This window comes from Pelophylax lessonae (assembly GCF_965119305.1).
Source record: "Pelophylax lessonae genome assembly, chromosome: 4".
Lineage (NCBI taxonomy): Eukaryota > Metazoa > Chordata > Amphibia > Anura > Ranidae > Pelophylax > Pelophylax lessonae.
Window position 1 is genome coordinate 636,935,562 of NC_138771.1, and position 26,278 is coordinate 636,961,839.

At 45.2% G+C, this 26,278-nt stretch overlaps 1 protein-coding gene and 1 long non-coding RNA gene across 2 annotated transcripts in view; one reads left to right on the plus strand and one right to left on the minus strand.

The window, feature by feature from the left end:
• The window catches only part of LOC309552384, an 879,384-nt gene that overhangs the window by 80,286 nt on the left and 772,820 nt on the right, over nt 1-26,278 (plus strand). The gene's annotated exons all lie outside the window — the stretch shown is intronic.
• Nucleotides 17,508-18,440, minus strand: LOC309554713 (olfactory receptor 5P52-like; the record flags this gene model as incomplete). Its single annotated transcript, XM_082256417.1, has 1 exon — nt 17,508-18,440. The coding sequence occupies one exon, from the start codon at nt 18,438-18,440 to the stop codon at nt 17,508-17,510; it is 933 nt and encodes a 310-aa protein (XP_082112543.1).

Genomic DNA, 26,278 nt, shown 5'->3' on the forward strand with positions numbered 1-26,278 from the left:
CTGTTGATTAACATATCAGTTTCCCAGGTAGTTCCCACCCAGTCTGTCAATCATCACCACTATTTAGGTTGTGCTCAGCAATAGCACTAGCAATGTTTTCCTGGACAATAAGTAGCATTGCTGGCCTCAGGCCCCTGGTCCGAGTTCCGAGTACCTGTTAGGATTTGAATGTGTTCCCTGTGCACCCCAACCACATTCAACTTTCCTGTAGCAATGTCTTCCCTGTGCACTTGAGCCATATCCAGTGTTCTCACTCCTGTGTGTTCCCGATGCACCCCAGCCACATCCAGTATTCATGTGCCTTGACCATGCAAAAGCACAGTTTAACGCTACTTCAGACCTTCAGAGATGCATATAATTGTTAGTGTAGCACCCTACTAAGGTAGGTGCTAGGCTGTCAGGTAAATTTAGTTATTTCTGAGCTCCTCTGTACTCAGTGAAGCAGTGTGTGATTGCTTTGGGTTGTTTTGGTTTTCACTGGCTGCAGGTTTGATTGTTTCCCCCTGCCTTCTGGAGGATTCTAGAATGTAGTTGGCTGGATGAAGCAAATCAGCAGCTGAATATTTATGTTGTCTCAGCCAATCCCTGGGGGAGGGTGTCCAGATGGTGGTTAGTAGTGAACATTAATAGTCTGAAGCCTGTGGCTGCCCTGGCTTGTCCAGGAGGAGAAGTTCTCAGCCTGGAGGGCTGCTGTCCTCCCAGAAAGCCTAGCTGATACTTGCCAGGTGCTCATCGAGGTCCCAGCTATGCTAAACCTTGGGGGGCCTATTTACTAAGAACCTGTGAAGATAAAGAAGGGGAATTTCACCTAGGGTTCTGTCTGGAGAGTCCACTAAGGACATGTCTGTCTGACACTGCAGAAGGCATCCAAGACCCAAGGACTTGTGAGTACAGACCTGAGTGCAGGATCTGGGTGACTGTTGCTGCTGTTAACCCATGGTGCACTATTACTAAGTCTTGCCTGGCCTGGAACATTGCTTATGGTGTCCCATGGCAGTCCATTCCCTGAGCTATTGTTGAAGGGACTGTTCTAAGAAGTAGCTGTGGAGTGAAGAGTGTCCTCATATTATTGTTCAGTGTTCTGGAGTAGCTCCCTGCCCTATCCAAAGTGTTTAACAATAGACCAGGGGTGCTCAAGTCATGGCCCTCTGATGAGGTCCACAACCTTAACCAGAGAAGTGCATGCCCATGCTCTGGAATGGTGGATCATCAAGCCCAGATCGTGATCAACAGATTGCCCACCCGCCATCCCAGAGCATCAGAGTGCATGGAGCTGGCACCGGCAGCTGAAGAAGCAGGTGGCCGTGAAGGGAGGAGGAGCCACAAAAGCCGATGCTTCCTGTCAGCTCCTGTCTCAGACGGAGTGATACCAAGTGCATATTGCTTGGGACCTTTCTAGCAGCCTGCAAAGAGATACCAGCAGAAGCTGGACAAGGAAAAGGCCAGTGTATTATACATCACATACACTGCACTTTTGCAATGGGCATATTAGCACTTATAAAAAAGAGTTATTATTCTGCTTTCACACTGATCCGCGGGTGCCGCTCAATGCACCTGGAGGTTTACTGCGGGTTAGCTGCACTGAACCGTAGACTTCTATAATACCCTATAGGTTTTGTGTGCTTTTAGAAAGTGCACCACACCCACAAGAAGTAATAGAAGTCTATGGCAAAGCTAACCCACAGGAAAGCCGCAGATGCACTGCGTTGCTCCTGTGGTCCTGCTAAGCTTAAGCACATCAGTGTGAAATCAGCCTTATAGGGGGTTTAGGACAGTAAGGCCTCATTTACATTTGCGGTTTGGGGAACAAAAAAAACCCATAGTTTATTGAGGCCGGGAGTGGTTACCAAATCACTTAAGTGACCCTCACTCTTCAAAAGGTTGAGCACCCCTGCCCTAGACTATTCATTGAGCCAGAAAGTGGATGCTGCTATGTGACTGCCTCCCACTGTACTTGAGGGACAGTAACCTGGGACAAATTAGCGGCCCTTTTGGAGGTGAGCTCTACAAGAATGTCCATAGACACACACCACACACAGGATAATCATGCCGGAGCCCACAACAGACCCTGGAGAACACTTTATTCTTATGGGCAGACAGCTACAGTATCTCACAAAAATAAGTATACCCCTCACATTTTTGTAAATATTTTATTCTATCTTTTCATGTGACAACACTGAAGAAATGACACTTCACTACAATGTAAAGTAGTGAGTGTACAGCTTGTATAACACTGTCAATTTGTTTTCCCCTCAAAATAACTCAACACACAGCCATTAATGTCTAAACCGCTGGCAACAAATATGAGTACACCCCTAAGTAAAAAAGTTTAAATTGGTCCCAAAGTGTCAATATTTTGTGTGGCCACCATTATTTTCCAGCACTGCCTTAACCCTCTTGGGCATGGAGTTCACCAGAGCTTCACAGGTTGCCACTGGAGTCCTCTTCCACTCCTCCATGATGACATCACGGAGCTGGTGGATGTTAGAGACCTTGGTCTCCTCTACCTTCCATTTGTGGATGCCCCACAGATGCTCAATAGGGTTTAGATCTGGAGACATGTTTGGTCAGTTCATCACCTTTACCTTCAGCTTCTTTAGCAAGGAAGTAATTGTCTTGGAGGTGTGTTTGGGGTCATTCTCATGTTTGAATATTGCCCTGTGACCCAGTGTCTAAAGGGAGAGGATCATGCTCTGCTTCAGTATGTCACAGTACATGTTGGCATTCATGGTTCCCTCAATGAACTGTAGCTCCCCAGTGTGGGCAGCACTCATGCAGCCCCAGACCATGACACTCCCACCACCATGCTTGACTGTAGGCAAGACACACTTGTCTTTGTACTCCTCATCTGGTTGCTGCCTGCCACACACGCTTGACACCATCTGAACCAAATACGTTAATCTTAGTCAGAGGCGTAACTAGAACCTTCAGGGCCCCGATGCAAGAAACCATGAAGGGCCCCCCAGACCCCCTGGCCGGGGCCCTTCCCTTCAAGCCCGGGGCTCTTCCCACTAATCCTGGGGCTTTTTAATCTCATTGCATGGCCTTTTATTATGGTCCCGCATCAGGATCCTTTCACAAGTTCTGCAGTGGGCCCCCTTCCTGCAATCTTGGGGCCTCCCCACAGTGGTGAAATGCCAGGGCCCGGTCGCAAGTGTGACCTTTGAGATCCTAGAAGTTCACCCACTGGTTTGCTACCGGGCCCCCTGGAGCATGGGGCCCGATAGCGATTGCAACCCCTGCAACCCCTGTAGTTACGCCCCTGATCTTAGTCTCATCAGACCAGAGGACATGGTTCCAGTAATCCATGTCCTTAGTCTGCTTGTCTTCAGCAAACTGTTTGTGGACTTTCTTGTGCTTCATCTTTAGAAGAGACTTCCTTCTGGGACGACAGCCATGCAGACCAATTTGATACAGTGTGTGGTGTATGGTCTGAGCACTGACAGGCTGACCCCCCACCCCTTCAACCTCTGCAGCAATGCTGGCACCCTGCTGCAGCTCAGTTGCAGGGTCTTGGCAATCTTCTTATAGCCTAGGCCATCTTTATGTAGAGAAACAATTCTTTATTTCAGATCCTCAGAGAGTTGTTTGCCATGAGGTGCCATGTTGAACTTCCAGTGACCAGTATGAGAGAGTGAGAGAGATAACACCAAATTTAACACACCTGCTCCCCCATTCACACCTGAGACCTTGTAACACTAAGGGGTCACATGACACCGGGGAGGGAAAATTACTAATTGGGCCCAATTTGGAAATTTTCACTTAGGGGTGTACTCACATTTGTTGCCAGCGGTTTAGACATTAATGGCTGTGTAGAATCAAAGCAAGCCTATAGTTAGTAAAACCGTAGCGGTATCAACTTCCAGATGCTAGACTATATCAAAAAATGGGAAAGGGGGTAAGAGAGACCTCAAACTCCCCAGTTAAAGAGGTAATCAATGGGACAGTGGAAATTGGAAGGGGGAAAAAATTGTTCTGGATTTTTGGATACCAGTGTCTATTGGTTACACATCAACATCAAATATAGATAAAATAGTTTTTATTTCATAAAAAAGTTAATCACATAGACATAACAAAATACACAAAATAAACAAGCAAGGTCAATATACAAACAGGTTGACTGAAGTGCATTTGACATAGTTGAAGTTGTGGAGTGTAGTTGGCATATTTCCACAGTAAGTTGTCTACATGTTTCGCGGACTATGCCGCTTCTTCAGGAGAAACAATAATAGATAAAAACCAATTCTATAAAAATAGAACAAGCATTGAATGAGTCATAATAAAGACAGAAAAACTTAATTATTGAGACAATGGGTGTATGGGTACCCATAGTATAGTGGGGAGTGTAGACTTTACCTGCAGTCACCATGAGGTGGGTTTGACCAATGGGGGCGGCAGGATCACCACATAGTCTCACCGGCGGATATGGGAGACCTTAACATGTTTATGAAAGAATATACAAAAAGTTCATGAATGCAATAAAGTTCTGAGTGTTGTCAATGTAACAGGAGGGGGAGGGAGGGAAAGGGGAAAGGGGAGAAGGAGGGAAAGGGGAACCAGGGAAGGAAAAGGGGAGAGGGAGGGGGGAGGGAGGGGGGAGAAAATCCTTTTTCCCCCCCCTCCCACGTTTCTCTCCCTCTATATTTGATGTTGATGTGTAACCAATAGACACTGGTAAACAAAAATCCAGAACAATTTTTTCCCCCTTCCAATTTCCCCTGTCCCATTGAGTACCTCTTTAACTGGGGAGTTTGAGGTCTCTCTTACCCCCTTTCCCATTTTTTGATATTAATGGCTGTGTGTTGAGTTATTTTGAGAGGACAGCAAATTTACACTGTTATACAAGCTGTACACTCACTACTTTTACATTGTAGCAAAGTGTCATTTCTTCAGTGTTGTCACATGAAAAAATATAATAAAATATTTACAAGCGTGTGAGGGGTGTACTCACTTATGTCAAATACTGTATGTTAGCCTATCAAGTCTAAGAATTTTAGTTAAATGAAACAGAAGATGAGTTAAGACAGAAAAAGCTTTGTCCTTTTCTTCCCTTTACCCTTTCCCTTTACCCTTTTTTTTTTCACTTCCAGGCCAATTTCAGTTCATATGTAGGGTTGGTGGAAATATAAGCTGAAGTGCTTCAGGTATATACATAAGGGACAAATAAACTGTGCAAATCATGTTGGATACATGCAGTTTTGTTGTTTCTGTATATATTGTGACATTTGCCCCAAAGGACAGGTAGAACTTCTGTTGTAACGAGAAAAAACAAAAAGCAAAGTACAGCATACAAATTATTTAATTTACAGATGAGGCCAGGTTGGCTGCTTCAGCCCCTGGCTTCTAATAGGTCTTAGATATTCCAGTAGCAAACCTCCCTTCCTTTATTTATGACTACTGTCTTCCTGGGAGTTTTGGATGCTCCCACCCACCTTTGTACATTTTGGCTCCTCCTGTTACATTCCCTAAAATTTATAATAAATAATACAGCAAGAATGGTGGGAGCCCCTCAAAATGAGTGTAACAGGTGTGCCTAGAAACTTAGCACAGAAATCTTATCAATAGGGTCTATGAGATACAGAGGAAACCCTCAGGGAGTTTAATGCTTCATTAACTATAAACTAAAATATCAGTTTTGAATGGACTGGCTGTTGTGTAAATTTTATTAGGACTAGAGTGGACATTTTTCAGGATGTGTTTTATTTAGCTTGTCATTATGGCCCCTGTTGTCGGTTTGATGCAATACTCTAATTAGAGCATGTACGGGCAAACCATCTTTGAGGAAAGACTACTGGCAGTGAAAACCTTCCCTTAGATGTGTAGACGCATTTGCTCTACATAGACATCTCCGCCGGCGAACACTCCATGCGCTATGCGGGGGTCTGTTTGCCAGTAGAGATCTATGTGTATTGTGGTGCGGAGTTCAAGGATCAAGCAGCAAGGATATGCCCGCCAGCAGGGGCTCCTGTATAATGTGTAGATTTGTTCACTCTGCGGGGATATGTTTTCTCTATGAAGTCAATATAGTTTTGATATCTATCTGCCATTATGAAGGGATACACGCTCATGTCTTTCTGCTGTGCCTGATCACCATAGTGGAAACAGCATGGCTCTTTCCCTGCATATAGCATCACGTCTATGGGAACAGTAGTATGATCCTATTAGGCATTATTCTCTGAGCCTTGCTGAGTGGGATTCACGCTAGTAGTAGTGGCGGAAATGCATGCACGAGTTTGATTAGAGCAGCGTTCATGGTTCTACACGCTGGTTTCATTGTGTAATGTTAGGGGCGAATTCCGCTACACGTGGGTTTCATTGTTAACTACGATGTGCGGATTTCCACACACCAAGGATGGGAAGCCGTGCACACTGTTCTGCTCATTCACGATCATGTACTGCCCCTTTCTATTGTATATTTGAATTTATACAGGTGTGTCATTGGCTGATTCTATGTGAGTAACTTATGTCATGTGACTGTACATGGAACATGGAAATTAAAAACAGACACTAAGTGATTCCACATGCTGCTGGTAGATTGCAAAAAACATTTAGTAATGGATATTTTTACACCACCTACCAATGTCAACCATAACATACTGGGCTGAGTATTGCTGGTAAAGAGAATCTCAGACAAGGACAGCTGGCTCATGTACAGTGCGTACATGAGAGAATGAAGATGTGGACTGACCATACCCAAGATGACAATAAAGGTGTCCTGTTAGAGCCATGATGTATGTGACTGTCAGAGCCATAATGTACAGTAAATGACCAGAAGGAGGCAAATAGTAGGATTTTAGGATCATGAAGGTCTCTGAAACCCAAGAGGAAAAATTCTGTGATTGCTGTTTGATTCTTCATAACATCACCTGGAGATCAAAAGATAAACGTATTACTTAAAGACCAATTTCACATTTAGGGCTTTATCTCCTACTTGGCCTTTTGCCACCACTTGTCATTTAAAGTTTTTAAAAAAATCACTGCTCGCTCTCTCTTCACTCCAGTGCTGCCCTCTGCATACTCCTCCTCCACTGGTGGATGGAGCTTTTTTAGATTAAATAATGCCCAGCAAAATTCAACCACTTTCTGTGAGCTTTCTCTGGTGGGTGAATCATCATGCCTGGGCTCACAGTGGAATGCTAAAAATAATGTCACCTACACATCACAAGCAGAGAGACAGTATATGTAGAACTGCAGACAGCCCACAGCCAATGCTACAGGAGTAGATAAAAAGGACCGTTTTGTCACATAATTGGGCAGTCCTATAGAATTAAAATATGTATTCTCAGAGGCGTAGATAGAACCTTCAGGCCCCAGTGCAAGAAACCATGAAAGGGCTCGCTGACCCCTGGCCAGGGTCCATTCCTCTGAGCCCAGTGGTGGAAAACCTGGGCCTGGTCGCAAGTGTGCTTGCAAACCTGGTAGTTCTGCCACTGTTGTCAGGAGTTTTTTATTTTTATTTTTTTTTGTTTTTAACCTTTTTTTAAATTGTATTTTTTATTATTTTTTACACTTCTTTGGTGAAATGTTAAGGATCTAAACAGACCTCTTATGTTTTACCTTTGAGACAGAGAAAATAGATTGGGGACACAGCCCTCAATCTCCATCTCTGCAGCCTCAGCTGCACAGAATGAATGGACAGGAACAACTCTGTACAGAGGCTTCAGTCACAAATTTAAGCATAGTAAACAAAGTTTACTTCTTACTTCTACCTTCTAAAGACACTATTAAAGCGGAGTTCCGGCCTCGGGGGTCAAATTTAGATAAAAATACCCCCGGGACGGTCAGGGCTAGTACATTCCATAATGGATAGCCTCTGAACTGTCCAGGGTCGCACTTACCTATAAGAAGAAATACTTACCTTGAAAAGTTCTTCTCCAGCGCTGCCATCTCAGGTGTGGGCAGCTGAAGCCAGCGCGTCCTCTTCTGCGGCCTTTTCTGTGACGTCGGAGTCCCACAATGCACTGCACCGGCCCTGCTCGTCACTACCGGTGCAGGCGCGGCACCCCTGCACAGCTTCTGGGCATGCCCAGAAGCTGTTTAGCAGGGAATGCCGTGCCTGCACCAGAAGTGACGAGCAGGGCCGGTGCAGGCGCATTGACTCCTGGGAGCAATGATGTTCAGCTCCCAGGAGTCATCGCAAACCAGAAGAGACGGTGCGGGCCGCGGCCGCAGAGGGGGGAAGTGGAAGGAAGGTGAGTATATTTTCTTCAATATCAAGGTTAGGGTGACCACGTGTCCCGGATCGCCCAGGACAGTCCCGCATTTGGAGAGTCTGTCCCGGGTCCCGGTCACCCTCATTCCGGGACAATGCAGTGTCCCGGAATGCCGTCCGCTGACCGTGGGAACATGTGCTGCTGCTGCATTCATCATAGTGCATGTGCTGCCGGAGTCGGACTGTACCATGTCCGCTGGATGAGAGGGAGGATGGCTGGGCTGTACACTTCCTTACTCGGCATCGCATACTGTCTGTCCAGTGACAGTGTGTTGCTCCTCCCCTGCCTTGCTGTGTGCGGCCGAGTGAGAGTCACGTGACGAGTGACGACGGTGACGTCAGCCGGAGCGGACTCGGAGCCGGGATCTGGTCAGTGAGACAGAGCCTGAGGTGATTGCTTTATTGTGTAATATAAATGTGAGAGCCTGAGGACACGTATTTGAGAAGGAGATGGCCGCCTGCTTGGGACACTGGTGTGAATTTAGCACTGACGCTCACTAGGGAAGCGAGGAAGGGTTATAAATGGCAGAAATGGGGGGGCACTTGGTAATTGGGGCTCAGCCTGGAGCAAAGCCCTGCCCTGTGAAGAGGGTTCAGTTGAGGTTGGCCCAGCTGTCTGTGGGACCAGTGGACCACTCACCAGAGGGGATATTAGAAGATGAGGATTGGAATAGTAATGAAGAAGAAGGTGAGGTGACACAAGTGACGGCACTGGGGGACAGTAATGAAGCTGACAAGTGAGGGGATATGAGGATGGCACAGGGGAACAATGACGGTGACAAAGGGGAACAACAACTGAGGAAATAGTAATGAAGAAGAAGGTGACACAATTGGGGGACAGTAATGAAGGTGACAAGTGAGGGGATATGAAGGTGACACAAGTGGGGGAAAGTAATGAAGGTGACACAGGGGAACAATAACTGAGGAAATAGTAATGAAGAAGAAGGTGACACAAGTGGGGGACAGTAAGAAGGTGACAAGTGAGGGGATATGAAGGTGACACAGGGGAACAACAACTGAGGAAATAGTAATGAAGAAGAAGGTGACACAGGTGGATGACAGTTAAGAAGCTGACAAGTGAGGGGATATGAAGGTGACACAGGGGACCACTGTTCGCTTTGGCAAAAAAAGTATCAAAAATCATCTTTTTTTGGGCGGGTGGGGGGAGTTGTCGGGGGTGTCCCTGAATGGCAGTTTGGAAATGTGGTCACCCTAATCAAGGTAAGTGACCAAAAAAAAAAATTTGGAGCATCCATTTCTTTTTCAGGTGGCCCTCAGCAAGCAGATGGCCCAAAATAGATTTTTTCGATTTTGAGGCCGGAACTCCATTTTAAGACAAAAAGTGCAAAGGCGGGGTTACGTGGTTAGTGACATCAAACCCGGGTGACGGAGGATCAGGCTGCTGGAACGCACTCGGAATCTCCACATTAGAGTAGGCGGCCGGAGATATACCAATCGCTGCTGATATCGCTGTGTGCTGGCATAGGCACCAAGAAGTGTGAGTTGTAATTTTACTGTACCTTTTAACCTTTTGAATAAATGTAAGCCTGGTTGCGCTATGAGGAGCATTTCTGCCATTTGTTTCTGAGCCAATATTGGGTGAGGAGCCGAGGTTTCAAGAGAGCAGTAGCTGTCCCTAAGCTACACACTGAGGGAAAAATAGGAGGTCTGGAGCAAGTGATTGTTTTGCTAAGCGCAAGTTGACCAACAAAACACTGGGTCCTAAAATCTGGTGAGTGGCAGTGCATGTCTAAGTGTGGTGTGGATCACAGGACCCACAAGTTTACGGCACAGTTGTCTGCATGAAGTAGAGTACTTTTGGAGGTGACGATTTACCAGTGGTCACATGGGGGAATGGCATTATAATGTACTAAAAGATGGACAATTTTGTTTATGGATTATTATAACACGTTATTTTTTGTTTATATGAAATTGTTGTATTCATTTAAATGTCACTAACAAATAAGGAGATACCTAGCACCCATACATTTTAAGATTTAGTTAGTGATTGGCACAGATTTTAGAAGTTAGTGATTGGCACCGATCACTGACTCTGTCCATTCAGAAAAGGAGGGGGCTGGTAAATTACATTCTGACACAAGGATAAAAAGGGGACAAGGGGGGCCAGGGGAGCACACAGGGGCCCGAGGGCAGCAGAAAAAGGAGGAAACTGAATAGGAGGGTCCTGCGGAGGCGGCATATAGAGGGACCAATCCCTTGGTTTCTCTATATGAGGAGCCCCTTGGTTCCCCCTGGAGCATAGGGCTGGGTTGCAATTGTGACCCCTGTGACCCCTGTTGTTACGCCCCTGTGTATTCTGCAATTTATTTCAAATTACAGATGGGGGTTCAGGAAAGGGGGAGGATGGTACTAAACTTACATTGGAGTTTAAAAGGAAAAATAATTTGAACTAAAAAAAAAGAGTAATGCAAACTGTTGGTATTGTATATTTCAATTTTTTAAGAAAATTTAAATTTTTCATTTTGGCTTTATTATAGAATGATCGGTCAATGAGTAGGTGACTAATGACAATATATAGTATAAGGTTTTGGCTTGTATTGTTTTTTTTTTTTTTTTATTTATATTGTATGCAGGTCTAAAAATAAAAATTTTCAGGAGGTGGGGAGTGAGAGTCTATTTTCAGGTCTGCTGTGAATAGACCTGAACAGCTAAGGTCGATAAAGGGGTACCCTTTCCCTTCCTCAATGGTAGCAGAGATGGAAGCCATCTATCTTTTTTATCAACAGGAATAATCAACAACTGCAGATCTAGTGCTGGGCTTTCTAGATTTAAAAAAGTCCAACATATTTGCAACCAAAATACCAAAAAATCAACTTGTACAAAATGTATGTTTGTATAAATAAAGATGTTAAACTCCGGAATCAATTGAGGCCCCCTAAACCTTGTAGGTTGACAACCACTCAGCTTAGTTAAACCACCCAACAGCTCAGGCTGTTGACAGGGGTAGTAGGTGTTCTCTGTCTCTCAAGCTGAAGAGTCATGCTCACACAAAATAAACCATAATGGAGAAGGAAAATTAAATAATGGGGGGTTGGCTGGTTTTTATTTTTTTATTTTAACTACCGGTAGTTAAGGCCATTGAATTTATGAGGTATGCTCTAAAAAGGCAACCTTTTTTAAACATTCCTATTTAACTTCTTGTTAACCCGTATCCTGCTTTGCGGGCACGGGCACGCTCCCTAGCCTGGCGCGGATCACGTACTAGGCATGTGATCCAGCAAAGGAGAGCTGCCTTGTCGCCGTATGCGCTTGTGGAAGAATGGTCAAACATTCCCATAGACACACTCCTAAACCTTGTGGACAGCATTCCCAGAAGAGTTGAAGCTGTTATAGCTGCAAATGGTGGGCCAACTCAATATTGAACCCTACGGACCAAGAATAGGATGCCTTTAAAGTTTATGTGCGTGTAAAGGCAGGCGTCCCAATACTTTTGGTAATATAGTGTATATGCGGCCCTACTGAAAAAAGTCCAGTTCCGTGAGGCCGAATATATGTGTGCGCTCCGCTAGAAGGGAATAATACAGGACCCTGGAGTATGTAATGTAAAACATAGTTTGTATTTTGTGAGGCCAGAAAGTAGAAGTCAGAAGTAGATAAAGCACAGGGCACAGACATGAGGGGTATATATTTCACAGAGTGTGTCCCACTAAACTGTAAATCCATCAACAATCATGCTGTCCAGCAATGCAGATGCTCGTCAGTCATGATGAATGGCATTTGCTGAGCTGACCTACCAAAAGAAAACACAGGCTGACCACAAAGATGACCTACTCCTGCCTCCTCCACACCAACTAACAGGGAAAAGTAAACAAAGGTATGGGGATGGTGCCTGATGTAATTGACCAAATAAGGACATGGTCATGTTTGGTTTGGTCTGTTTTTGGTCTGTGTGTAGGCAGGTGCAGTCTACTTCCTCCACTGCAGGTGGTGCTCTTCCGTAGTGACACTGCAGTTGGAGAGGAGGTCAGGAGGAACAAGGCTCCTCTATGGTTTCTTGGGTCACTGAGGAAGCATATGATTGGATGCTGCTGCCTCATTTGACTCTGGCAGCCATCTTGGAAAAGGCAGAGCCTAATTAAGGCCCTGGCTCCTAGGTTTGGAATGCATTTGCCAGTTGGTAGAATATGGACAGGTAGTGCCGGGGAAAGGTTCCTGACGAGAAGGGAAAGCTTGGGCCTCTCAACTTCTCTGGACACCTGTATGTTTGGCCACGAAACGGCCAGGCCTCATTCTTCGCCTCTTTACAGATGCTGTCAGTTTGCTACATTCTGCTCTCTTCCAGGGCCAGTGCTAGACTATTTTGCGCCCTAGGCAAGACCAACTACTTGCACTCCCCCCCCCTCGAAAAAAAAAAAATCACACTTCTACATTTTAATGTGCAAAAATAAGTGCCATAAGATGCCAAAGAGACAGCCCAATCTAGCAAAAAAACAAAAACAAACAGCCCAATCAAGCAAAGAGGCAGCCCAATCCAGCAAAGAGAAGAGACATTCACATATAGCAAAGAGACGATCCCATGCAGCAAACAGACATCCTAATCCAGCAAAGAGACATCCCAATCCAGCAAAAAGACAGCCAAATCTAGCAAAGAGACATCCCTATATAGCACAGAGACATTTCAATCTAGCAACATACAAAACAAGAGTGCAGCAGTCATGGTGAGCCCTGTGTTCACATCAGAGTCCCCCCTTATATCAAAGTCCCCAGCATTACCTATACATCAGGGCTCCAAGAGCCCCGCCTTACCTCAGAGTCCCCAGTGTTCCCCCTTACATCAGAGTACCCAGTCTTTTCCCCTACATAAGATCCCCCGGTATTCCCCATTACATCAGAGTCTGCATCATTTCCCTTTACATCAGAGTCCCCAGAGTTCCCCCCTACATCAGAGTCCCAAGATGTCCCTGGTACATCAGAGTCCACGGAGTTCACCCTTACATCAGAGTCTGCAGGGTTCCCCTTTACATTGCAAGGGGGAACAGCACTAAATGGGAACTCTGCAGATCCTGATGTAAAGGGAAACTCTACGGATTCTGATATAAGGGGAAATGCTGTGGACTGTGATGTAAAGGGGAACTCTGATGTAAGGGGGGTCTCTGGTCACCAGAGTCCTCCATTACACAAGAGTCCCCAGAGTTCCCCGTACATCAGAGTTCTCCTTTACATCAGAACCTTACAGTGCAAAGGGGAACCCTGCGGACCCAGATGTAAAGGGGAATTCTGCAGACCCAGGTGAAAGGGGAACCTTAATGTGGACCAAAATGTAAGGTGGAATGCTGCAGACCTTGGTGTAAAGGGGAACTCTGATTTAAGGTGGTCTCTGGTCACCAGAACCCCCCTTATATCACAGTCTGCAGCATTCCCCTTTACAACATGATCTGCAGAGTACTCCTTTACATCAGTTACCTTTTACATTATGGTCCGCAGTATTGCTCTTTACATCAGAGTTTCCCTTTACATCAGGGTCCGCAGAGTTCCCCCTTGCACTGTAAGGGGGAACCCTGCAGTTGCTGATGTATATAGGAACTCTAAGTTAAGGGGGAATTCTAGGAACTTTGATGTGGGAGGCGGGGGGCTCTGGTGATCCCATCTCTTTAGAGTAGTTGATGTTGCAGTCAGTGACTTGTACAGTGTGATCTCTGTCCCTTCCCCCTTCTGTGTGCAGAACAGGTTAGGAATCGATGTGTGAGGACACTCCTGCACTCCTCACTGACAGTGCCTGTGCCCTCTCCGCTGCCTCTCCAAACAGACTGACCCCGACCTGGACTCCTCCGCTCGCCTCCCTCCGTCAGTACCCTCCCTCACATGATCATCATCAGTCACTCCCAGACTCCCGGGCCGGCAGGCAGGTCCCATCAGGTGGAAAGGAAGCTAGGACGTGCAGGGCTGAAAGGCGGAGCAGCTAGTAGAGGAAGTTACAGGTTCCTCCACTGAATACCTCCCTGCAGTTGATTGGTTGCTAGGACACTAGGTGGGTCCAGCAACCAATAGTTCTAACAGGTAGGCAGCGGTGGCAGGACTAGACAGGCAGTCTGCCACCATAGAGCCTGCAAGTGGAAGCCGCCTCTCCCGACTTCTGTCTGCACGCTGCACCTCCTACTATGCTGGTGCCATCCCTGTTTTAAGGCAAATCTGTGGCAGCCAGCCCAGTGAGCCCCTACCAGGTGGCCATGGCTGCACCCTAGGTGGCTGCCTAGTTTGCCTAGTGGTAGCGCTGGCCCTGCTTTCTACACATAAGAAGTCCCGTTTGCAGTTTGCGAGAAGCCATGTGGGGGACACAACAAACATATGGAAGAAAGTTCTCTGGTCAGATGAGACCAAAATGTAATTTTGTGGCCTAAAAGCAAATCGCTATGTGTGGCGAAAAATTAACACTACACATCACCCTGAACACACCATCCACACTGTGAAGCATGGCGGTGGCAGCATCATGTTGTGGGGATGATTTTCTTCAGCAGGGACAGGGAAGCTAGTCAGAGTTGATGGGAAGATGGATGGAGCTATATACAGGGCAATCTTAGAAGAAAACCCGTTCGAGTCTGCAAAAGGCTTGAGACTGGGGCAGAGGTTCAACTTAACAGAGGCTCTCCATCCAATCTGACAGAGCTTAAGCTATTTTGGGCAAAAGTTTCACTCTCTAGATGTGCAAAGCTGGTAGAGACATACCCAAAAAGTATTGCAGCTGTAATTGCAGAGAAAGGTGCTTCTACAAAGTATTGATTCAAGGGGGCTGAATACAAATGCATGCCACACTTTTCACATTTTTATTTGTAAAACATTTTGAAAACCATTTATTATTTTCAGTTTTCCACTTTACAATTATGTGGCACTTTGTGTCAGTCTATCACATGAAATCCCAATAAAATACATTTATGTATTTGGTTGTAACATGACAACATGTGGACATTTCAAGGGGTATGAATACTTTTTCAAAGCACTGTATCCTTAATTGTAAAACTTTTTTTAATGTTGCAGCACTTTCTGTACACCACAAACAAGATTAGTACACCCCAGGCATGTTATTTTAAAGGGTTTTGAACATTTTTATTATTTCATTTTAGGCATATAAAAAAAAAAACACACATCCCCTGGCCAAATGGCATTTAAAAAAAAAAAAAAAAAAAATGTTTTGCATTGGTACATGCTACTCAGGGCAGTGTCCACCCCTATGATATTATTTTGACAACCCTTCTATATTAGCCCTAAAAATGGGCTGTTTTAATTTGACAGATATGATTTCCATTGATTCCAGTGGGATTCAGGTTTGGCATCCAAACTTCTTCGAAGTTTGCTGAACCCTGCTAGCACCTCACCCATGACAGTGCAGCTCATCACTATTCCCCACTACTGTCCACCTGAGTGTTTTGGGTGCTCATGCCCACCTTTGTATGTTCCAGCTCTTCCTTTTACATTCCCTAAAATGTTAAAGAAAAAAAATCCAGCATGGTAATAGCCCCTTATAATGGACACACCCACATGGAAGAAAAATATATTTAAAATATATTTTTTAAAAATGCATTTTTCCCCCCCAAATATATTGTTAATATATTTGAAATGCTACAATTTTGGCCATATTCAATATATTTCTAAAAATTGTTCCCTAAATATATTGGAAATATATTTTTCTTCCATATGGGCAGAAGGTGTGCCCGGGAACTCCGCCCAGAGATCTCACCAATATCTCCATCTGTCAGAAACTAAAAGTGGATTGGTCCTTTATGTGGGCATTTTCTTAAAGTGGTTGCAAACCTCAATCATGAAATCTGAACAAAACACATACAGTATATCTGTAGTGTTTACTTGTCCATCTCCAAAGCTCTATGTGTCATTTCTCTCTGGTGCTTCTTTCCTCTGTTATCAGCATAAGTCACTTCTGAGAAGTTTTCCCCACACATGAGATCAAACGGTGATGGGGTAGGAGAGCTCAGCACACATCTTGTCTATTCAGAACACAGATCAGTATCCTTTCTTCATTCCTGTGCAGTGTGTGAAGGGGGCGTGTCCCTTTCCTCCAATCAGCTCTCCCACAGTTTACAAGAGCTCCAACTGCAGCTCTCTAGCACCTCCTTTGTGTGTGTGGACAGATGAAGAAGGATTTTATCAGAATTCTGCACTTTTGAAGGGATATAGAGAAGAGAAGACTGCAGATATACAAGTAAAACTTATGTAAGGGGATTTTTTCATCTCTGTGTATCATCTGAGGCCAGACACTTCATTGGGTATATAAGAGGGTTAACAACCACTTTAACCACTTGCTGACCAGTCCACGTTGACTGTACTGCGGCAAAGTGGCCCGTTCCCGTCCAGTGACGTAGACCTACTTCGCTGGACTCCTCCCCTTGTGGGCGGCGCGCACGCACCGCCGGAGGCTCGCTCCCGCTGTATTCAGTCACAGCGGGAGTCGGGCCAGGGGAGGAGTGGCAGTGATCACCGCCGCTCTTCCCCGATCGTCGGGGAATCGAGTCTGCGCATGGGGCGGATCTCCTAAGTGACAGACAGGGTCAGATTGCAGAATTCAGCATAGCTGAACCTGCGATCTGTCCCTGTGTCACTTAGTCACCCCCCCCCCCCCACACACGTTAGTAAGCACCAGGCATACATTAACCCCTCCCTCCCCAATAAAATTAACCCCTTCCCTGCCAGTGTCATTTTTACAGTAACAGTGCATATGTATAGCACTGATTACTGTAGTAATGTCACTGGTACCCCCAAAAGTGTCAAAAATGTCAGTCAAGGGTCCGATCTGTCCGCCGCAATGTCGCAGTCCCGCAAAAAAAATCGCAGATCGCCGCCATTTCTCGTTAAAAAAAAAAAACACCAAAAATAACAGAAATCTTTCCCTTAGTTAGTAAACGCAATAACTTTTGCGCAAACCAATCAAAATACGCTTATTGTGATTTTTTTTACCAAATATAGGTAGCAGAAAACAAATTGGCCAAAAATTTTAAAACATTTAGATTTTTACATTTTTTTGGGGGGGAATTTCATATAAAAAAATGTAAAAAATATTGTTATTTTTTCAAAATTTACGCTCTTTTTTTGTTTATAGCGCAAAAAGTAAAAATCGCACAGGTGATCAAATACCACCAAAAGAAAGTTCTGTTTGTGGGAAAAAAAGGACGTAAATTACGTTTGGGTACAACGTCACACCACCACGCAATTGTCAGTTAAATTCGCACAGTGCCGAATCGCAAAAAGTAGCCTGGACGTAAGACAGCAAAATCCTCCGGTGGTAAAGTGGTTAATTCAATAGTTTGAAGAATCTTTGTTTCATTCATCATAAACGCAAAATGTGAATATATTTTATAATGGCTCCTCTAATATCCTGGTTCCTCAAGCTGTAGATCAGAGGGTTGAAAATTGGAGTCACAAAGACATATACCAAAGACAGATACTTGTTTGAATTGGAGGAACTGCTTTTTGGCGAAAAAATATACACGGTCCCCAAGCTTCCAAAGTAAAGGCAAGCTACAATTAGGTGTGAGCTGCAAGTAGAGAAGGCCTTCTGTCTCCTGATGGAGGATGTCATCTTCAGGATGGTATTAAAGATGAAAATATAGGTGCCAACAATAAACATAAATGGACAGAGAACAAGAGGAATGGACAACATGGAAGTGACCAGCTTAGCAGCAGAAATATCGGAACATGAAAGTTCTAAAACAGGAGGGACATCACAGTAGAAATGGTTGATGGTATCTGGACCACAGAATTCTAACCTATCCAAAAAAGCAAACAGTACAAATGACATCGTAAATCCCATTGACCAACATAAAGTGACAATCTGAAGTTGAAGTCTAGAAGTCATAATGAGAGTATAATGTAATGGCTTACAAACGGCCACGTATCGGTCAAATGATAAGGCGATTAAAAGCAGGCATTGAGTGATTCCGCATACCGCTATCAGACAGAAATTTAAAAGACATATGGTAATGGGTATTCTTCCACCACCTACCAGTGACAACCATAACATAATGGGCTGAATATTGCTGGTGAAGAGGATCTCCGACAAGGACAACTGGCTTAGAAAGATATACATGGGAGAATGAAGGTTCTTGCTGACAATAACCAAGATGATGACAAGGGAGTTTGCTGTTAGAGCCATGATGTAAAAGGCCAGAAGGAGGACAAAGATTAGGATTTTGAGATCATGAAGGTCTCCGAATCCCAAGAGGAGAAATTCTGTGACCGCTGTTTGATTCGTCCTAATCATCACCTGGAGATCACAAGATAAATAGGACTTAATGTGAAACTAAAGGCAAACCTTTTTTTTTTTTATGTTGAATAGAGTAAGGGAAAGTTATAACCCCTGTAAGGTTTATTTTTGCCACCACCCACGGGGCAGATTTGCCTTCACTTCCTATCCTATAGCCACAACAGAAAGTGAGAGAAAATATTTTCTAAAGTGAGGGAATCCCTGGTTGTTACCAGGGTCAACAGAACTAGCATCCAGGGCCGCCATCAGGGGGTTACAGCCCATACAGATGTAGGGGGCCCAGGCATCCTGGGGGGCCCAGTCCCTTGGGATACCCCAGGCTCCAAATTGGCACCTCCCCTTTTGTTCATTTCCTCCCCTACACTGACAACTAGTCCTGACTCCTGCTGGTTCCACCCGCTGCACTGGCTCCTTACTCCCATCCTGCCGCTGGCCACCCCTGTCAAAATTATTGGTTGCTAGGACCACCTGGTGTCCTAGCAGCCAATCACATGCATTCACAGGCCACCACAGAGGAAGAGGATGTAACCTGGTGGTCAGGCCCAGGGGGCCCAGGTCTAAAGCTGTGTAAGGGGCCCCAACATTTCTGATGGCTGCCCTGCTAGCATCCCCAATGAAAAAAATCCCTACTATAACTGTTCTGGGGACAACCCAATTAAGGATTTACTTTCATTAATGGTGATAAAAGTAAACAGGACTAGTAGAGAGGGTAAATCTCCTTAACAGGGGCACAGACAGCAATAAAAACCTGACAGATGTTCTAATTCCTTCCCACTTAAAAATTGAAAAACAAAAAAAGTTTTGCTTTAGTTACTGTGGGAAAAATAATTATTTGATCCCCTGCAGATTTTGTAAGTTTAAAGTACAAAAATTCAGCCTAGCACTCACTCCGAAGGGGAAGACTGGCGTGCTGCTCTCCTCAGGCAGGGAACTCCAACATGGGTACATAGAAAAAAAGAAAAAGGAGGCGCAAACACCTAGTGCATTACCCGTGGTCACTGTTTGCAAAATTTTAATAAAAATGCCAAATGCATACTCACAGACGTAAAGACGATAAAATCATGTTACAAGCATCCACCATGTGTGAACTGGAACAAGTCTTTCAGTCAGGACCGCTAACACGTTTTGGGGGTCAGGCCCCCTCTGAGGAAGGGGGCCTGACCCCCAAAACGAGTTAGCGGTCCTGACTGAAGGACTTGTTCCAGTTCACACATGGTGGATGCTTGTAACATGATTTTATCGTCTTTACGTCTGTGAGTATGCATTTGGCATTTTTATTAAAATTTTGCAAACAGTGACCAAGGGTAATGCACTAGGTGTTTGCGCCTCCTTTTTCTTTTTTTCTAGATTTTGTAAGTTTGCCCACTTACAAAGAAATGAACGGTCTATAATTTTTTTTTTTATCATAGGTGTATTTTTAAATGATAGAGACAGATTATCAACCAAAAATCCAGAAAAAAAACACATAAAAAAATGCTATAAATTAAGTTGCAGTTTAGTGAGTAAAATACGTATTTGATCCAAGAGCAAAACATGACTTAGTACTTGATGGAGAAACCCTTGTTGGTAAGCACAGAGGTAAGACATTTCTTGCAGTTAGTGACCACCAAGTTTGCACTTGGCTGTCGCTGGGCAACTCAAAATTTCAGCTCCCTCCATAAATTTTCTATAGGATTAACCAACTTGCCGACTGCGGCACGACTATTTACGGCGGCAGTCAGCCCCTCACAGGCAAAGTGACGTACCCCTACGTCACTCTTGGGGCGAGCGCGCGCCGCCGGAGGCGCGCTCCTGCCCCCGTTTGCTCCCTAACTTCCCCGCGCGTGTGACCGGCAGACCCAATGTCCGCCGGTCACTCGGGATCGTCCCTTACAGAGAGAGAAAAGGCAGACGGCTAATGTAAACAAAGCCGCCTGCCATTCTCCCCTGTGTAAGTGCAGAGATCATACGGTCCTGCGTATGTCTCTGTAGTTACACAAACAGCCACATCCCTTTACAGTTAGAATCACGCCCCTAGGGACACACTTAACCTGTTCCCTGCCAGTGTCATTTTTACAGTAACAGTGCATATGTATAGCACTGATTACTGTAGTAATGTCACTGGTACCCCAAAAGCGTCAAAAATGTCAGTCAGGGGTCCGATCTGTCCGCCGCAATGTCGCAGTCCCTCAAAAAAATCGTAGATCGCCGCCATTACTCGTTAAAATAAAAAACAATAAAAATTACAAAAATCTTTCCCTTAATTAGTAAACGCAATAACTTTTGTGCAAACCAATCAAAATACGCTTATTGCGATTTTTTTTACCAAACATATGTAGCAGAAAACAAATTGGCCTAAAATGTTAAAAATTTTAGATTTTTAAATTTTTTGGGGGGGAATTTCATATACAAAATGTGAAAAATATTGTTATTTTTGCAAAATTGTCGCTCACCAAAAGAAAGCTCTGTTTGTGGGAAAAAAGGATGTCAATTTCATTTGGGTAAAGCGTCGCACGACCGCGCAATTGTCCTTTAAAGTCACGCAGTGCCGAATCGCAAAATAGGACCTGGTCAGGAAGGGGGTAAAATCTTCCGGGGCTTAAGTGGTTAAAGTCTGGAGATTGGCTAGGCCACTCCAAAACCTGTGCTTCTTCTTGAGCCACTCCTTTGTTGCTTTGGCGGTATGTTTTGGGTAATTATCATGCTGAAAGACCCATCCATGACCCATCTTCAGTGTTCTGGTTGAGGGAAGAAGGCTCTTATCCAAGATTTTTTAATACGTAGCCCCATCCATTGGCTCCTCGTTGCGGCAATTCAGCCTGTACCTTTAGCAGAGAAACAGCCCCAGAGCATCATGTTTCTACCTCCATGCTTGACTGTAGGGATGGTGTTCTTAGAGTCATAGTCAGCATTTTTCTTTCTCCAAGCCTGGTGAGTCCTCTTCCTCAAGAAGGCACATGCACAGTCATGCCAATTATCTTCTAAATGATTCAGAGAAGGAGTGGGAGAAAGTGCTGTGGTCAGATGAGACCAAAATTGAGCTCTTTGGCATTAACTTGACTCTCTGTGTTTGGAGGAAGATAAATTCTGACTATGACCCTAAGAACGCCATCCCTACAGTCAAGCACGGAGGTGGAAATGTGATGCTTTAGGTTCTGTTTCTCTGCTAAAGGTACAGGCCGAATATGCCACATTGAGGGGCCAATGAACAGGGGCCATGTATTGTAAAATCTTGGATGAGAACCAAGGTAACAAAGGAGTGGCTCAAGAAGAAGCGCATTAAGGTCATGGAGTGGCCTAGTCAGTCTCCAGACCTTAATCCTATAGAACATTTATGCAGGGAGCTGAAACTTTGATACGTTGAGACAGCCAAGAAACCTTAAAGAGTAACTCCACTTTTGTGGGGGAAAAAAATAGCAAATAAAGAAAAAATAATATAGCATATACAATTGCAACACAAATCATATTGTAATTTAATATTATTAACAATTACCTTTCCTTTTCAATCTGCAGCCGCTGTAATTTTCTGAAAATGCAATACGGCTATCTGGAGGTGTTCTGTACACAGAATGTATACTGACCACACCCCCAGAAACATAATTTCCTGCTTGTGTGATTGGCTCACTGATTTTCCCAGAAGTCTGCCTAAGATACAAGTCAGATTTCAGGCATCCCCTGTAACTAAAATGTCATTTTTGGTGAGATACTCCCAATAGAAACATCTAAAGGGATGCAGGCCCAGCAGATGACCTCATTAGAGCCCTGCAGCTGCTGCAGCTGGTTGATATTTATGAAACCACTCCCATTAGACCCACTCAGCACAGAGGCACAGAGGAACAAATAATGATTTCTTCAGAATAACAAAAGGTAGGAATCTGCAACAACGCTTGTTAAACTCCTTGTAATGTACAGAGATCACCCAGAGGTGAATGTTTTTTTCTCAACAAAAGTGAAGTTACCCTTTAAGGATTTAGAGAAGAACTGTAAAGAAGAATGGACCAAAATCCCTCCTGAGAGGTGTGCAAACCTGGTAACCAACTACAAGAAACATCTTACCTCTGTGCTTGCCAACAAGAGTTTCTCCACCAAGTACGAAGTCATGTTTTGTTTGCGGATCAAATACTTCTTTTACTCACTGAACTGCAACTCCATTTATAACATTTGTATCAGATGTTTTTTTTCTGGATTTTTGGTTGATATTCTTTCTCTATTATTTAAAATACACCTACGATAAAAATTATACACCCTTAATTTCTTTGTAAGTGAGCTAACTTACGAAATCTGCAGGGGATCAAATAAATATTTTCCCCACTGTACTGTATAATTAAAACCTTCCTGTCTGGCCTTTAGCAGATTGACGGCCGGGCGGTGGCTTTAAGATCCTGACTGGATGTCATATACCGTCCTTCACTTGCACTACTCATGCGGGCTGCGGGGCGATCACTGGTGAGCTGTGTCCCTCAGACAAAGCACATCACCGATTAGGGTAAAGAGCCGAAGACTTAGGCTCTTTACCATGTAAAAAGTACATGAGGACGGCAGCGCATGAACCACACCAGGATGCAATGGATAAGGAAGTCAGGTGAACATCCAGTATAGAAAGGGTTCACAGTTTATTGGTATTGATAACCGGAAAACAAGGTACATAAAATGCTTACATCCCCCTGGGCTGGAGTGGATAAGGGCACCTGGCAGCAAGCAACACGAGTGCGACGAGGTCAGTCTCCCAGGACTGCTAAGCAGTGCGTGCACAAAGCCAGAAACCAGCCAGAGCGAGGATGAAAGGACTCCGCTGTAGTTCCAGAGCGGTCCCTGCAAGTGGCGCTTGTCCGACTGATGTCGCCGCTCCGGAACTACAGCGGAGTCCTTTCGTCCTCACGTCGGCTGGTTTCCGGCTTTGTGCACACACCGCTCAGTGCAGGGGCGTAACTACAGGGGTTGCAATTGCAACCAGGCCCCATGCTCCAGGGGGCCTGTGCGGCTCCCCTTTACACCTGGATAGGAGGGGGGCGGTGGGGGCAGCATGTAGAGAAATCACTGTCCTCCTTTTTCCTCCTATAGCTGCAGGAGGAAAATGGAGATTGGTTCCTCTGTATGCTGCCCCCGCCCCCCTCCTATTCAGTTCACTTGTGTTCTGTTGTCTCTGGGCCCCTGTGTGCTCCCTCGGTCCCCTCCCCACTGTGCTGACCCCCCCCCCCACTGTGATCCCTCCCCTCTCCTGCCAGCTGCTGCAGGGGATGTGTCACAATAGAGAACCAGGAAGGGGTCGGTAAATATGCAATTTACCAGCTCCTTCCTTTTTCTGAATGGACAGAGTCATAGTCAGTGACATTGTAAAAAAATAAAATAAAATGATAAACAATAATACAAACAAAATACCAAAAAATAAAAACTACTGACACCAGTGGGTAAACTTACAGGATCGCAAAGGTCACACTTGCAACCGGCCCTGGCATTCCACCACCCTGGGGAGGCCCCAAGATGGCAGGAAGGGGGCCCACTGCAGAACTTGTGAAAGGGTCCCTCTGTGGGACCGTAATAAAGGGCCCCACAATGAGAGTAAAGGGTCCCAGGATCAGTGGGAAGAGCCCCAGGCTTGAAGGGAAGGGCCCCAGCCAGGGGTCAGGGAGGGGCCCTTCATGGTTTCTTGCACCGGGGCCCTGAAGGTTCTAGTTATGCCTCTGGCTCAGCGGTCCTGGGAGACTGACCTCCTCACACTCGTGTTGCTTGCTTCCAGGTGCCCCTGTCCACTCCAGCCCAGGGGGATGTAAGCATTTTATGTGCTTGGTTTATCCATTGTATCCCAGTGTGGTTCATGCGCTGCCTTCCTCATGTATTTTTGTCCATCTCAGCACCCTTCCTATGCTCGTTGGCTAGCAGCAGAACAACCCCTGGGGAGCCTCACAGGCTTACTTCTATCCCTCCACCCTACAGGCACCCCAGGAGCGCCTGGTTTGTGATTAATGCTTTGACTTGTAGATTGGATTTTTTCCTATGGCTGCCCTGGGTGCGAATCTCCTTACTGAGCCATTAGTTGGCTAGCAGCAGAACAACCGCTGGGGAGGCTCACAGGCTTACATCTACCCCTCCACCTTACAGGCACCCCAGGAGCGCCTGGTTTGTGATTACTTCTTTACCATGTGATCAGCTGTGTCCAATCACAGTCTATCACATGTAAACAAATGCCAGTTATCAGCATTTCCATTCCTTAGCGCTGTCAGTGTCTGAGGAAAGGAAAGCCGATAACAAGCTTTCCATTTACAGGGAACATTTACACTGATAATCAGGGCAGCCCCATCAGTGCAGCATATCAGTGTCCATCAGTGCAGCATAACAATGTCCACCAGCGCAGTATGTCATTGCCCATCAGTGCAGCATATCAGTGCCGCCTATCAGTGACCATCAGTGCCGCCTGATCAGTGCAGCCCCATCATTGCCCTTCGGTTCAGCCTTTTAATGCCCATCAGTATCGCCTATCAGTGCAGCCTCATCAGTGCCTCCTCATCAGTGCAGCAAATCAGTGCCCATCAGAGCAGCCTCATCAGTGCCCACCAGTTTAGCATATCAGTGCAGCAAATCAGTGCCCATTAGAGCAGCCTCATCAGCGCACATCAGTAGTGAAGGAGAAAAACTACTTATTCACACAATTTTATAACAGGAAACTAAGTAAGGCCCCGTTCACACAGGGGCGATCCGACTTCGGGGGGGCGACCTCCGAGGTCGTGGTGCGAGCAGCGCGCCGCGACCTCGGAGCGGCTGCCACAGATTTCATAACATTGAAGTCTATGGCGGTCGCCTCCGGGTCGCCCCAATGAAGCTCCGGACCCTTTTTCTAAGTCGGAGCGACTTGTGTCGCTCCTATTAGAACGGGTCCGCAGCTTCCCTATGGAAGGCGACCTACGGCGACCTGTGAGGCGACCAGGTCGCCTCACAGGTCGCCTTAGTGTGAACGGGGACTAAAACTTTAAAAAAAGAAAAATTTTGGTCTTTTTTTGTTTGTTTGGCAAACAATAAAAACCCAATGGTGATTAAATACCACCAAAAGAAAGCTCTAGCTGTTTCAAAAAAATGATAAAAATTTCATATGGGTACAGTGCTGCATGATCATGCAATTGTCATTTAAAATGCAACAGCGCTGAAAACTGACAATTGACCTGGGCAGGAAGGGGGTAAAGGTACCCGGTACTGAAGTGTTTAAAGTCAAATTTCACCTTTAGAGCTTTACCTCCTGCTTTGTCCCTTGCCACCGTGTGTCAAGCAAAATTTTAAAAAAGCACTATTCATTCTCTCAACACTTCGGTGCTGCCCCTCTGCACTGGTGGCCGGTCTCCTTCAAGGTTAAATGACAACCAGCATTATTCAGCCACCTGTGAGCCCAGGCTGTCACAGACAAACGCCTATTGGGGGAAATTGTCATGCCTGGGCTCACAGTGAAATTCTTCATACTGCAGAATGGCGTTCATATGTCACAAGGTTAGTGCTGTTACAGTATATGTAGAACTGCAGACTGCCCATAGCCTGCTAGAGGAGTGGAAAAAAGGTATTTAAGCATGTATGATACAAAAAAACTAATTCAGAGCAATCATATAGTGACAAAAAATAAATATAGTGAAAAGAAAATCCAAATTGCTGCTATCACTAACACATCACTACACACAATAACAAATAATACAGAAATAAAGTGCTGCGCCAAAGGAAATAAACATAAACTTTGAAAATGTTCAATAGTGAAGTGTTGCTAAAACGTAAAGTCCATATATCATATGTGCCTCTTTGCTGAATCCATCGGTAAAACATCCCACTGTGCAGTGCAAATAGGCAGGTAAAAGTGCTGGTGCAATAGGGCAATAAAGTGC